General features: G+C 40.4%; 1 protein-coding gene across 5 annotated transcripts in view; it reads left to right on the plus strand.

Annotated features, from left to right (window-relative positions):
* The window catches only part of WDFY3 (WD repeat and FYVE domain containing 3), a 139504-nt gene that overhangs the window by 27379 nt on the left and 97386 nt on the right, over nucleotides 1-14739 (plus strand). For 4 of the 5 annotated variants that reach the window (XM_081876573.1, XM_081876575.1, XM_081876574.1 and 1 more), the window contains exons 1-2: nucleotides 2015-2032; nucleotides 10292-10502. In XM_081876573.1, coding sequence (XP_081732699.1) covers nucleotides 10323-10502 — 180 coding nt within the window. In that variant the 5' untranslated portion in view covers nucleotides 2015-2032; nucleotides 10292-10322. Of the gene's footprint in view, nucleotides 1-2014; nucleotides 2033-10291; nucleotides 10503-14739 lie in introns of those variants that run through there. The other variant, XM_081876576.1, reaches the window with a different exon arrangement.

A 14739-nucleotide genomic window follows, 5' to 3' on the forward strand; every position in this document is an offset into this window, starting at 1 on the left:
AGAATTCAAGAAATAAAAGTCAGTGGCACAACTAACACAGCACACTGTCAGAAGCCAGAAGGACTCCCACTGTGCCACCCACACAAACCCCATCCACTCTGGAGAGTCAAGAGAACCCCTAGAACAGCATTCAGTGGGGGGGGGCATTGTTCCATCTGGCAACCAGAAATGCTTGTGCTAATTGAGCCATCAGTGGTAGCAGTTTTAGGAGAGATACCTCTATGCAAGTAGCTCCATTGTTTTTCATATTACCATGACCCTCACTCTTTCAGTATGTGGGTAAACATGGGTCTTCATTTTGCTGTTGATACAGAAAGTGAAATTTTGGATTGCAGCACTTGCTGGCCCTTCACCATAGTTGAGCAATGGGAACTGGGCCACTGGATTGCTCATGCCCTTGCTGTCTTTAGTCATCATTTGGCATTTCATTTGTCTCAGTATGCATGTGGCTGCTTTTTATTTATTTTATTACATTTACGCTCTTTGTTTCTTTAGTCATGGCACCTGAGGCAGTGTTTAGTGTGGCACACATGCATTTGTGGGGAGCTGAATTTTGGCACAGTTAAGTGCATGAATAATGCCCTGTCTTTATTCAGGAATTGTTTGGCTGCTCAAAAGAAATAATGCCTAATACAAGTATAATTTGCGCTCTTGTTGTAAGTCCTTGCCGGGCAAGATCTGTGAGTCTTTGTTTATCGCGTTACTTTGGAAGTTAGGAATCCTAGATGTATAGGTAACTTTTGGGTTCTGCAAACACAGCATCTCCACAGTGTTCGAAATTAGCCAGGCACCAGGCGCATTTTGCACCAGGCTTTTGACCACTTGTGACCAAGTCTAGTTGCCTAGGTGTCAAGATGGCGCCTGACATCTGCACTATTTGGAGGTGCATTCCTAGGGATCATTGGATCTGGTTTGTTTTCACACAAATACCATATCCTGTAGAATTCTTTCAGTTATATTTTATCTACACAATTGGAAAGAATTTCTGGAACCAAAATGCTTTTTCTGTTCAGCCTGAGCAGGTGAAGTCGCCATTAAGAAAAAGAGGTCGGAATAGGCCAATTTATATGTGGACTGTCCCTGGATCAGTGACTTTTCTTCTTTGAGTTCTCAAAGCTCTTAACCAAGCTCAAGGTTATCATCTGAACTAACCAGATGTTTAATTGAGAATCAATCAAAGTCAGCCCATCCTTTGAAAAACAAGACTTTAGAGCCGCCTTGCCAAAAAACGGCAACTAGGCATTCTGTTTTGGTGACTGTAACCTTGGTTTAAGCAGCCATTAGTCACCTAGCTTATACATCTGAAGTTTCCAGCATTGCATCTGCCATAATGCCAGAGCTATCGATTAGACTAGGGGTGGGGAGCCTACAGTCCTCCAGATGTTATTAGACTCCAGAGCCCATTAGCTGCAGGCTGTGTCCAATGCTTTGGTACGATGGCTGTTGTAGCCCCACAGTGTCTGCAGGGCCAGAGCTTCCCTGGGCCTCTTTCTAGACTGTAAAGATTCTAATAAAGCACATTGCTCCTGTGTGTTGGTACAGTGCCATAGACACTCTTGACACAAGTGAAGTACAAACTGTAATGACACATGAAGAATGCATAAGTCAGGCATTTCTAAATCGCCCTATATGTGAATTTGAGTGGCTTTTCTCCTGCCACCCTTTGTTCCCCCCTGTTCTTTCTAAAGGCTACATTAATCAGCATATGTTAGTTGACACAAGCAGGGAGGGGGGGCCTTGCCTGAAGCAGAACGGGTTCATCATCCTATGACAAACAAGTCCGGCAGTACTGCTGGATAGAACAGCAGCCCTTTGCCTCTGTCGTCAAGCCAGCTTGCACACTGGTACAGCAAGCTCCAGGAGACTCCAGTGCAAAGCTCTGAGTTTCGCCTGGATTGCCTGAAGTATTTTTGCTGCATGTGGGGCTAGCAGTAGTAGATAATAACAAGACACCAGCGGTTGCTGTTATTTTCTTTCACAAAGAGAAGATTTAAAACTTAAAGATGCCTGCAAAGAACCTGAAAAGCACCAGGTGGGATAATTATTTTGTCTCCTTTTGGTTTGGAAAATTTAATGTCAGATGGTCATTGTGTGAAATTGTGACAAACATGTTTCCAGTGTAACATTTTGGAATTTGTTAGACAGTGCAAAACAAACACAGCACAGGTAAGATTGCAAACATTTATGTAGGAAGCAAAACGCGTAGCAGATTTCATGCTTCTTTTGATGACAGAGCAATCATTTTTACGCCATAAAATATCCCTGCAACAAATGCTTCCTTCTGTTTGATCTTGTGCTGAACATGAGTAATGTTTTGTTTTATTGCAATGAAAATGGTGTTAAATGTTGCCAAGGTTTTTCTGCTTTGCCTTTTTGCCTGGGAAATGAAAATTGGGTCATGGGGGAAATGAACACGGTGGGGTGTTTCAACAAACTATTTAATACAGAGTATATGCTAATAATATTTAAAAATAAAACTTGATAGATAGATTTCTAGTTCTCATGTTTCATTCCTTTTAATTGAATGTCTTACACTTGGAGCAGTGATTCATTACATTGTTTACAAATGGTACAGCCTTCTTGTCTTCAGAAATACACCGCTGCAAGTGGTCTGTGAATTACTTTGCATTTTGATTTAACAGTCTTATTAATATAGTTGTACACTGTTATGAAAAAATAAATATTTTTAAAAGCTATATAAAGTGAATAGCTTATGATTGTTTAGCGTTCTTTTTAGATTCCTAGAATATGCCTGTTGTGAATGAATGCTTTGTGTGGAGCTGTTTATAAATCACACAATTTCTCTGTGAAAGTAATCTTTTGTGAGAAACATGGGTCAGATGTTTACTGCAGTAGATATCTTGGTTCATGTGGTGGTGGTACTTCTGATTTGTATGGATCCTCTCTCTGCATTGTTGAAAACATAACAGGGAATGCATATTTTAACTACCAAATCAGAATTTCACGCCACACAGGCTTAGTGTTTGTTTATCACAAATTGGATAAAGTGTGCTCAATTTGTAGAAATGTTAAATGCGAAATATCCTGTCGGATCACTGCTTCCAGATTTTTTGATCCACTGTGACCAGCTTGTTTATAGAATCTAGAAAGCTGCTTGGCGACAGTTCCGTTGTACATCCTAAAATGCTAATTGGTAGCTTAGAATTCTGTGAATCCTAGACACAGCACAGATGTTTCAGTTTGTTTTTTAATGAAGGTTACATAGTTGTAATGCATCAGTTGAAACGGATACACATCTTACCTCCAGATTTCAGTAACACTATTGGGAGCCCATCCCTTGTATCTGGTAATTGTTGGTGAAATGTGATGCTTTCTCGCAGTCTAGTGCTGCCTCCCCCAAAGTGGTTCTGCCCAGATGTTTTGGACTGCAACTCCTGTCATCCTTGAACATTGACCGTGCTGACTGAAGCAGATTAGTTATGGTCCCAAACATATGGAGGACAATAGATTGGGGAATGCTGGTCTAGAGCCATCATTATTATTTAAGCTTTTCTCCCTGTTGAAGAGAATCCAGTGTGGATTAGCTTGCATTTTAGAATCTCGGCTTAAGTTACCCTCGGGTAACGTAAATTTCGGGTTGCGAAAGCAGCAAACCCGGAAGTATTTTTCTGGGTTTCGCCACTCGTGCATGCGCAGGAGCTCTCTATGTGCCGTGCATATACGCAGAACAGGCACCTCCGGTTGCGGAAACCTTGGGATCCGACTGGAGCTCCAGAACGGATCCCATCTGCAACCGGAGGTACCACTGTATTGCAGCCATTGAGTGCTTTCTATCAGAAGTCGCTTAATCAGGAAAATGAGAATTTTTGTATGTTCTTCTCCCAAGTTTAAGGTGATATCCCACAAAGTCATATTTACTGCAGACTCATTGAAATAAATGAACTTAAGTCCATATATTGCAATGGGTCTAGTTTGGCATAACATTGGAGATCATGCATACTGACCATGTCTGTAGTAAAATGGAGTAGGATTTTTTAAAAAAATGATAGCCTAACTTCGTAAGTTTTTCATATGAGCATTGCTCTGGGTCCTTTGCAGCACAACTATAGATTTTGGCTTGGCCTTTGCAGTTCAACATAATTACTGAAATTATATGTTTAAGAAAGAAATACTTTGGGCATGCACATCTGTTTACTTGAAGCATTTGGCACTTTTATCCAAACAGTTTTCATGGTTTGTGTTTTCGTGCTGTGTACTACCTGTGACTTATGGATTCTTGGGTATTATATATATATATTCATTCTTTAAGCCATCCCTACAATAACATTTTGGAATGATTAGTTTCTAGACATCTGTTTTTCAAATTCAACATCTGCTAAATGCAGTTAAACTGTTAAATCTTTTGAGATTCCAGTTTCCATATTTGGTTTAAAGAAGAGAACACTGGAAATTTCAATAAGCTTATTTGAAGGCCATCTTTTATAGTTATGTGAGGCGTTCTCATTCTACATAGTATGGGGTCTGAATTTGTGTTAAAGGGACACTTCTGAAGTACTTGGGACAGCAGTGAGAATAAATATTTGCTTCTACTGTTACTATTATAAAACCCAAGAAATATATGTCTGTTTCATGTTATCTTATTACTAATGTGTTTTGAAATGGCTGAGTTATTTCTGTATGCCGGCTAAAAAGCTGGGAAAAGTCTCCTGATGAATGTTTGGATAATTATCTGCTTGCTTGCTTAAATAACACCCTTTGGAAGTAACAAACCAATTCTGTAGTCCTATAATAGCTATTGTTAAACTAAATACAGTGTGTGCTGTTTAGTCGTTTCCTAGCCGTTTTTGTTTTTAACAAATGTTTTGAAAGCAGCAGTATTATTTACCCCTAAATTATCATATATTGTAATGATTCATGATGAATGTATATTAATCTCCTCCATTCCTGCCCATGTATCTGCATTATTTAATATAGCCTGGAGGTACTTTATCTGAACTAACTGCTTGCCATATGTGTTAAACCTTTCCAGTGACAACTTTTGTTTGTTTGGGTATATATTGTGAGAGATTTGCATACAGGTATTCTAGGGAAGAGTGTTTCTATCTGGGACAAGTTCAAATCTCGATATGCAGTGAACTCCATATTTTTTGACAGGGATGTCAAAAAGAAGGACACTCATATACCATTACACAGATTCAGATTGAACTAAGCAAAAAACGAAGTTCCCGAACTTCTGACTTCATTTCTCTGAACTCTGTGGATGCCCTTTGCTCTATTGGACAGTTTCTTATTGATGACCAGTTGTAACATCCAGTCACGGTACAGTGAGGTGTTGAAAATTGCATATCCTCCATGTTTCCTTTTATGTAAGAGGAATTGAGCGACACTTTCATAACAAACAGTAACTTGGGATCTGTGTGCATATCACAAATGTGTGAAAGCTCAGAATATGTGTTCCTTTTGTAGAATTCAACATCGTAAGAATCTTGGCTTCCATTCGAAAGTAAACAACCGTTTATCTTCCACTTAGGCTTGAAAGCATGTGGCTAAATGCCTTGTAGTCCCAGAAGCCAGAGCAGGGCTTAATAGCTTTTCCAGTTCTTGTGAGAGTTTCAGTGTTCCACATAGCTTGGTGCCCTTTCACATGAATACTGGAGGCACAATAAATTGGCAACCAAAGTAAGCAGTGGTGCAGAATAGAACTCATTGGTGAAGAATTTTGTGACGGAAGTTTTTGGGTTTACCCAGGATATACACAGCATATGCCCCACAATGTATCTTATCCCTTGTTAACTCCAAACCAGGAATTAGGTCCTAGCAAATATTTTGTCCCTTCTACCACCACCCCACTGGGATTCCCAAAGTAGAATGGATAGTTTTTTTCAGCTTGGCTTGTGATGATTAATCACTTGCAATAACCTAGTACTTGAAGACAGTTTCAAATGACTAGGTTGCTGTAAATAGAAACAGTATACATAACTGGGCTACTCAGCCTTTAATTGGTGGCCTCTGTCTAGTAACTGTAATCTGTGTGTGCTTGTGCACATTAAGTAAGCCTTCTTTCAGCCAACCAAGATAAACGGGTTAGGTAGGGATATGTGCTTGATAGACCTACAGTTATATGAGCTCAAACTCAGTGTCTTGAATCTGGAACACTCAGTTTAGTTTATACAGAGCGCTTAACTCGTTCAGGACTAAAGTTTTGTAGTCTCATCCCCCTTCCAGAAATAGGATAGGCATTTCTAGTTCTGTGTTTTTTGGACATACAGGCAATGATTGCTTTAGGTAAAAGGTAAAGGGACCCCTGACCATTAGGTCCAGTCATGGCCGACTCTGGGGTTGCAGTGCTCATCTCGCTTTATTGGGAGCCAGTGTACAGCTTCCGGGTCATGTGGCCAGCATGACTAAGCTGCTTCTGGCGAACCAGAGCAGTGCACGGAAACGCTGTTTACCCTCCCACCAGAGCGGTACCTATTTATCTACTTGCACTTTGTCGTGCTTTCAAACTGCTAGGTTGGCAGGAGCTGGGACAGAGCAACGGGAGCTCACCCCGTCACAGGGATTCAAACCGCCGACCTTCTGTTTTTTTTTTTTATAAAATTTTTTATTGGGTTTTCAGCTTTTTCAGACAAACACACACATATAAAACAAACACAAAACAAAACATCTGTAATTTCATAGTCTTACATTCATTACCTTCTTTCAGTGACTTCCCCACACCCCCCTACCCACCTTCCAATTTCATTAAGTATCTCAGCAAGTTATTTGTTCATTTCTCTTAAATATCGTTCATATCTTTCTTAGAATTTATCATTTTTCCATTTTTACTTATCATATCCCATTATATACATTGAATCCTTTCTCTAAGGTCGGCCTGATTTCTCTCCCACAAATTCCTCGGTCTTTATATTAAACCAAAAATCATATATTGAACCAAAAATCATAATATTTCAGTTCTAGATCCCAGAGTCTTACCACCCTACACTCCCCTCCCTCCCCTACCCCGGTTTTTGCTCCTTCCCATATTTTTAACCTGGATTTCTCACATCAGAGGCCCTTAGGCCCCAATTAGTCTCTTTCCACCAATTTTGTTTATAGTCCTTTTTGTTGGTCTTCTCTTCTCGGAGGAATTCTGTCCCCAGTTCCTCATATTTTCCTCCTTCCAAATCAAACAGAAACAGTTTCTGTCCAGGATCGACAAATCTCCCCTGTTGCAGCTTAAAGAATAAGTCCCCATCAAACTTGTTCATTCTTTTATAGCTCGATATTCCAGTTATTCCAGGGACTTCCATCTTTCTTTGCAGATTTGTAATCCTTTGGTTGTCTTCTTCATTTCTTTTGTTCCCAAAAGTTACAGACTTTTGATTACTCTCTTCCTCCTGAACTCCCTCTTCTCCTTCTTCTTTTTCCCCCAGTTCTAAAGTTATCTCTTCTTCTGCAGCTGCAGGTTCTTTTTCCATCCGGTTAATTCCATCAACAGAGTTGCTTAGTTTAAGATTGAAGGTCATCAATTGTTCACTCATAGCCGAGCTCTGTTCTTGCAGAGCTCCCACCAAAAAAAACATTTTTTTTATCTCTGCCAGTAATTTTCCTTCAGCCGCCATTGCAATGTCTTTAGTTCCCTCCAGGGGGATTTCCATCATGGTTCTTTTCCAACAGTCCGTTACTTTGTTGTTCAAAATTAGTTTGTTTCCAGTGAATTTGATGCAACACTTTTAATCCGAAAATATATCTGTAGCACAGTTCCAGGTTTTAACTATCCGTTTGACAGCTCTTTTGACAGCTGTCAAACTCCTTATTCTTTCTCTCGGGTTCACACACAGGGCGCTGCCCGGGTTCGGGGGGGGGGGGTCAGCCAGAGAAAACAAAAGAAAAAAACCTCTGAAATTCCCCTCTCTTCACTCCAGCACAATTAACTTTTTAATCCAATTTATGAAAGCTTTTTCTTTAAACACCACAGTTTTTCCGACTTAGTGTTCCTCTCCTTACTTTAAGTCTTTTGGTGGGGGGGGGGGAGTGTGGACTTCCTTTTTGACACGTCCCCCGATCGTACTCGAATTCAGGAATAAAAACTTTTAGTGCCAAAATTTCCTTCTACTCACGGGTTGCTTTTTTCAGTCCCAATTTCAGGAAGAAAGACGGCGCTCTACGGTCATGGCTCGCGGCTTCGCTCCGCCGAGGTAGCGCTGAACTCTCAGCACCACGCCGCTCCCCAGTCCACTCCGCAGCCTTTAAAAAGGCTCTTCGCGGGTCGGGGAGGGCGCTTGAGGTGCCCACCGAGTTACCAGGTCCGCAAGCTTCCGCGCTTGCGGTTTTTAAGGGTCCCCGTGTCGCCGGCACGGCAAGACCCGTCCTCGACGGAGCCGATTCCCTCCGGGGCTCGGAGGGAATCCGCCATTACCCGTTCGCGCTATCCCGGAAGTCGTGAAACCGCCGACCTTCTGATCGGCAAGTCCTAGGCTCTGTGGTTTAACCCACAGTGCCACCCATGTCCTTTACATGCCTCCAATTGATGTGTGACCTTTCACATGTGCATTGCAGTGACCTGGAAGTGGCTGGAAAAGGGGGTGTAATGGGCTTATGCACACTCCGCCATTGCACACCATGACCCAGAAAGCAAACCCCCAACCCCCAAATTGGGGGTTGCATGTATACATGAAAAATTACTCTAGCCAGTCTTGAAGGGATAAGAGATCTGTGGGCTACTGATTTGGGACCAAGCTGCTATTCCTTTCAGGAGGAGCAATATATAGGCATTCAAATATCTTTTATCTCTAGGCAAAAAGTAGCTTTGGGATGAGAGCTTTCCACTGGAGGAAATGGCACAAGGGGAAAGGATTAAACCCCATCCCCTCGATTGGGCCTACTCACACTGGCTACTATTGTTGCTGGGTTGTTGTTGTTTTAAAAAAGAGTTCAGAAAAACAGATGCAACCATGTGCAATATAAACATTGCATATCACCATATTTCTTCTAGAATGGCCCCAAATATGACTCTGGTTTGGGGCTGTGACCGGCTTACTTTCAGGTTCCTTTCCAGGTTTACAAGGATATGGTCTTGCTTTATTGCCACATATGCAGCTCCCACAATGGCTGTGAAAGGAATACTTACTCATACGTGAGATAAGATTTGTCTCATTTTTTCTTGCTCTTTTTGGTCTTGGGATTTTGTTTTTCCTCTCTTTGAGGGATAGTGGCATATGGAGGAAGACCAGAGTTTCAGGTTTTGACTTAAAATATCCTTTGGAGGACTTTGTGGTGTTTAAAAATCACTTGCTTTTAGAACGTTGAAAGAAACTTGGGTTGTAAATTTATTTTGGGAAGTTCATGCAAAGGCAGCATTGCTGCCGAGGGCATCCTCATATATATTTGCATGCTCCAATATTGGATCAATATTGGTGGATCCACGTTGCCCAAAGACATTTTGAGCTTAAGGGTATAAAAAAACCTTAAAAAGTGGAGGTGTTTACCTAATTATTGCATGTGCATTTTTTATATTGCTGTTTCTCTCAATTGGAAGCCACACTTCAGAATTATGCTTTGTAATTTTTGGCCAGTTATGCATAGCCAGTGCCATATGTAGGAGGAAGTCATAATGTATATCAGGGCTATCCAACAGGTTGATTGCGATCTACTGGTCGATCGCGGGGTGTCTCTGGTTGATCCTGGTCGATCTTTGAACCCCAGCAAAACGGTGCCAAAAAAATAAATAAAAAAGCTCAGCAACTCCGACAATGGGTAGGTCACTGCCGGTTTTTTAATACTGTGAGTAGATCGCAGACTCTTGGAAGTTGGACGCCCCTGATGTATATGTAGCTGACTTCAGTATACAGTGGTGCCTCGCAAGACGAAATTAATCCGTTCCGTGAGGCTCTTCGTATAGCGGTTTTTTTGTCTTGCGAAGCAAGCCCATTGACAGCTTAGCGGATTAGCGCTATTAGCGGTTTAGCGGCTTTTAGCTGATCAGCTGATAAGCGGCTTATCAGCGGATCAGCTAATAAGCGGCTTAGGGCTTAGGAAAAGGGGGGGGGGAGGGAAAAAACCCCGCAGGAACTCGCAAGACATTTTCGTCTTGGGAAGCAAGCCCATAGGGAAATTCGTTTTGCGAAGCGCCTCCAAAACGGAAAACCCTTTCGTCTAGCGGGTTTTCTGTCTTGCTAGGCGTTCGTCTTGCGGGGCACCACTGTATAATACTGATCCAGATTCTTCCCCTCCTCCCCCTCTTTATTTTTGATCACACATAAATTATAAGTAAGTGTGTTGCTGTTGTTTTCTTGTTTAGTTTGCATTTTTTTTTCAAATTCTGTTATTCTGTTTTCCCCCTGAACAGAATAAAAGGGGTCTTTCACAAACCAGCAAAGATGAATATGGTGAAAAGGATAATGGGTCGACCCCGGCAGGAGGAATGTAGCCCTCAGGATAATGCTCTTGGGTTGATGCATCTGCGTCGACTCTTCACGGAATTGTGTCATCCACCTCGGCACATGACCCAGAAAGAACAGGAAGAGAAGCTTTACATGATGCTCCCCGTTTTTAATAGGGTAAGCCCATCTGAATTCAGAACTGTTTATTGGCTCTTATTATGTGGGTTCTAAACAAGCTGATTTTTTTTTAAATGGTGTATGGAGAGCATGGGGTAGGGAGAGGGGCAGGAGGGAGTCAATTAAAAGTTAAGTAATGGAATGCCAGTTTTTGCCTCCTCTGCATCTAAATCAGTGTAATATGACAATGTGTACATTGCCTGCCTCTGCAGCCATAACAACTTAACTTCCTTACGCTTGGATCAAAATTCCCCAGTGGCCACCTCCAAGCTTGTTACTTCCAGGACAAATTATATGTGGAAGTGATCTTACAGCAATGTCTGTCATGATTTTTTAGTAGATTTGAGTTTTCCCATGAATACAGAGAATTTGAAAGTGGGTGTATGGGACAGATACTGGGCTGAGAATGACTGAAATTTAAGTCATCACTGTTTCTGAATTGGGGTTGAACCTTTTGAACCTAAATCAAGTCCTTGAATAATAGAGGTGGAAGGTACCTCAGAGGTCATTTAGTCCAACCCACTGCCAACCTGGAAACAAACTGCTTCAGCATCCATGATCATCCAGATTTTGCTTACAAATCCTAATCATAGATTGTCTGCACCACCTGGGCCATTCTGTTCCACTTTAAATATGAAAGTCAGCTTAAATACTATGACCATTTCCCCCCCAGGAAGAGGATTTTGTATCGAATCTTGGTCACAAGTCTTAGCTCCTTTGTAATAGTCCTGAATACAGTTCTGAATTTCCCCCCAAGAGTTTTCTACAAAAATATGTATTGATTATGGGTGTGTATATGTTGCTTATCAGGTTTATGTGGTTCAAGGTTTCCTGTAATAACCACTGAAGAGTCCCTCCTGCAGCAGCCCCACAGTTGCTGGCACTGAATTTCATGCACTTATCTGCATGCAGTTCCTTGTCCCTAGGGCTGCCAGGTTAGTGCTTAAATACAAGATTTAGATGAAGCCGTTTATGTATTGTGATAAGATCAGGTCTTGTATTTAAGTAGTTGAGTGAGAGCTGTATGGCAGAGGAGAATCGCAGTGCTCCATTTCCTTTCTGCATGTGCCATAGAAACTGAGTGGGCTGCCATAGTGCCATAGCAGGGTGGATACCTCTGTGTCTCTCTTCTTACCAGCCCTTGGCAGAGTACTAATTTTTGTTTCAGGCTAGTAACTTCTGTGGATTTATTTATAAGGCTGTCGTAACAGGGTGAATTGAGTTTTGCTTTGCTTTTTAAATCAAGGGCATTTTAGCACCACAAGGAAAGAAGCTGATGTAAATCATAAATTTTAAATTGGGTTTCCAACTTCATAATTCATATATTTTATGAATGACCATGTATACCATGTAATAATTAAAGTGTATCTGCTTGCAACTACTAAGGACATAACCCCAAATATTTGCTCATGCAGCCCATGAACTTTCTGCATACATCTTCTTAGGAGAGCAAATTTGAAATTAAGGATTACTGTTTGGCTTTCCCCTATACATCTTTAAGGACACCAAATATGAGTTTGAAGATTAATCCACAGAACATTGTACAAGAAAGGACTGGTTTACTGAGCAGCATGTTGTTGATATTAACTTTGGTTTCATTGTCAATTTATTCATAATCTTCATTTTAAAAAAAACTGTGGCTTGCCACTTGTGGTTTTACTGTGGGGAGACAAATCCTGAACTTTGGCTAGGACGTAATGCTGAGCCAAACAATGGCGTAGCTCCAGGTAGCATGGCAGTTGCAGGAATGGAGAAGGACTAAAGCTGTTCTGGTTTTTTTCTTGCTCATTCACACATGGGTATTGTTTACCTTCATGTTGCATGTGAACTGGGTCCTTGTCAAACTGCATAATGTGTGGAAAGGTCTCAGGAGGCTTGTCATCAAACAATCCATGTTGCATCTTTAGTAAAATTGTTGTGTTTCTGAACTCTTCTAAAACCATTCCATTTATGCAATTGTAGATTATTTTTCTCTGACAGAGCCTTTCATACAGTTGGGTGCTCTATGGGGTGATTTTGGATTGAATAGCAATGAGCTAAAGCGGCAAGGATTTGTGTGTAAGTGTAAAATGTGGACATTGTACTGAAAAGGTCTCTGCTAGTAAACAATGCTTTGGTTCATAACGTGTTGTGTTTTCTTGTCACTGCTTTACTTGCACAATCCTGAATACTTAATGATGCATTTTAATGTTCCTGAAGAGTGGCATAATTGTGCGCATAGTATGAGGGTGCCGAAATGATAGGCTTGCGGGTTTTTTGTTTTTATTAAAAAATAAAAGCCTCAAAGTTTCTTAAGTGATTAGCTTCAAATATATGGCATGTGTTTACTCTCTTACTGTAAGAACTGCAGCAAAGTGCTTTTGATTTAAAGATAGAGAAGATCAATATGATGAAATATGGAAAATAAGTATGCCCTTCCTCCCTGGGAGCATCTTGTAGGCTGCAAATGAGTGAGGAGGAGGAAGACTATTTCAAAGCCCAGACTTCCATTTTTGTTGGATCATGTTTCAGACAGATCTAGGTGGTTGCTTCTGTTATAACAAAGTTATTTTCCAAATTACTGTGGTGTATTTATTACATTTTGCTGTTCAGTATATTGGTTTTCTCTGAGTGGTGCATGATCAAAAGCCATAGACAGCCTTAGTGTAAGTGTAGGAACACTTGTATTTGTTGGTTCCTGTAAAGTTTTTTTTTTTTTGTTCCTAGCTATATGGAATGTATTTTCCACAACCACCAAGTATAACCAAGTCCAGCTGCAGGTTTTACTGGATAATACGTTTTATTTTATTTTTTCCAATAATGTTTATTAAGTTTCTTACACATATAACACATACTGTAAAACAAAAATAAAAAGAACAAGAGAGAAATAAAACAAATACAACAAATAACAACAAAGAAATTGATACGAATTGATTAATTAGTTAAACTTCCAGCCTCATAAACATATTGCTTGACTTCCTCTAATCCTTCCCATCTGAATTTCCTTGTAACTGGATGTAGCAGTTTTCCAATATCATTATTCAAAAAACAATATTCTAATTATAATCAAATTTATTAACTTTTCTTAACATTATAGATCTCATTTATTTAATTAAATCTTAATTTAATCCTAGGCCTAATTGGTACTTTCAAGTAATTTCTAATTTTTAATATTACAATATTTATTAAAATGGTCTTTAAATTTTTTCCAATCTTCTTGATATTCCTCTTCTTTCTGGTCGCAGATTCTTCCAGTGAGGGATAATATGTTTTATTAGGCATTATGACAGGACAGTGAATGATCCTTGAATGGAGCAAGGATGCAGGAACACAAGGGATTGGGATAAGTGGCAGAAATGAGTCCCATTGAAGTTGACGGGGTTTACTTAGAAGCAAGTGGGTATAGGATTGCAGACTTAATCTTCAGTATACCCCTAGGTCTTTGCACTCCCTACATATGCATAGGACCAAACTAAATGAGACATAATTCATGTTATTTATAAGAGTATTTATAACCTGCCAACTCATTAAAAATTATTGTGGTAGTATACAATAAACTAATTATAAAGTTAGGAGCTAATAATAAAATGATAAAATCATAAAGTATAGAACAAATTGCCTACACTGAATCAACCTGATTCTCTAAAAATGCTTAGCAAGCTAAACTTTTCAGCAGGTCATGAAATATCAGAATTGTAGGTATCTGTCTGATTTCAATAGGGGCAGAGTTCCAAAGCACTGGTGCCGCTAAGCTAAAAATGCTTCAGTTTGCACAGAAACAAACACACATGGTATCAAAGAGATAGTCAGGAGACCTTCCCCAGATGATCTCAATACAGTGGTACCTCTGGTTAAGAACTTAATTCGTTCTTAACCTGAAACTGTTCTTAACCCGAGGTACCACTTTAGCTAATGGGGCCTCCCGCTGCTGCCGCCACCACCGCCACGCGATTTCTGTTCTCATCCTGAAGCAAAGTCCTTAACCCGTGATACTATTTCTGGGTTAGCGGAGTTTGTAACCTGAACCATCTGTAACCCGAGGTACCACTGTATGCTAGCCAGTGTATAAGGGACAGGGTGGTCCTTCAGGTATGCCATTTTGAACTTCATACACTAACAGTAATAGAGCATACCTTGAACTTAGCAGATTTATATGGCAAGGAACTGTACAGTGGTGGCATTACATATGTGCTGTATGGCACCCGTGAATGCATGGTCTCTAACCAAGATAGTAACACCAGCAAAATTACCTTTTCTC

This window comes from Podarcis erhardii (assembly GCF_964252035.2).
Source record: "Podarcis erhardii genome assembly, chromosome: 9".
Classification (NCBI taxonomy): domain Eukaryota; kingdom Metazoa; phylum Chordata; class Lepidosauria; order Squamata; family Lacertidae; genus Podarcis; species Podarcis erhardii.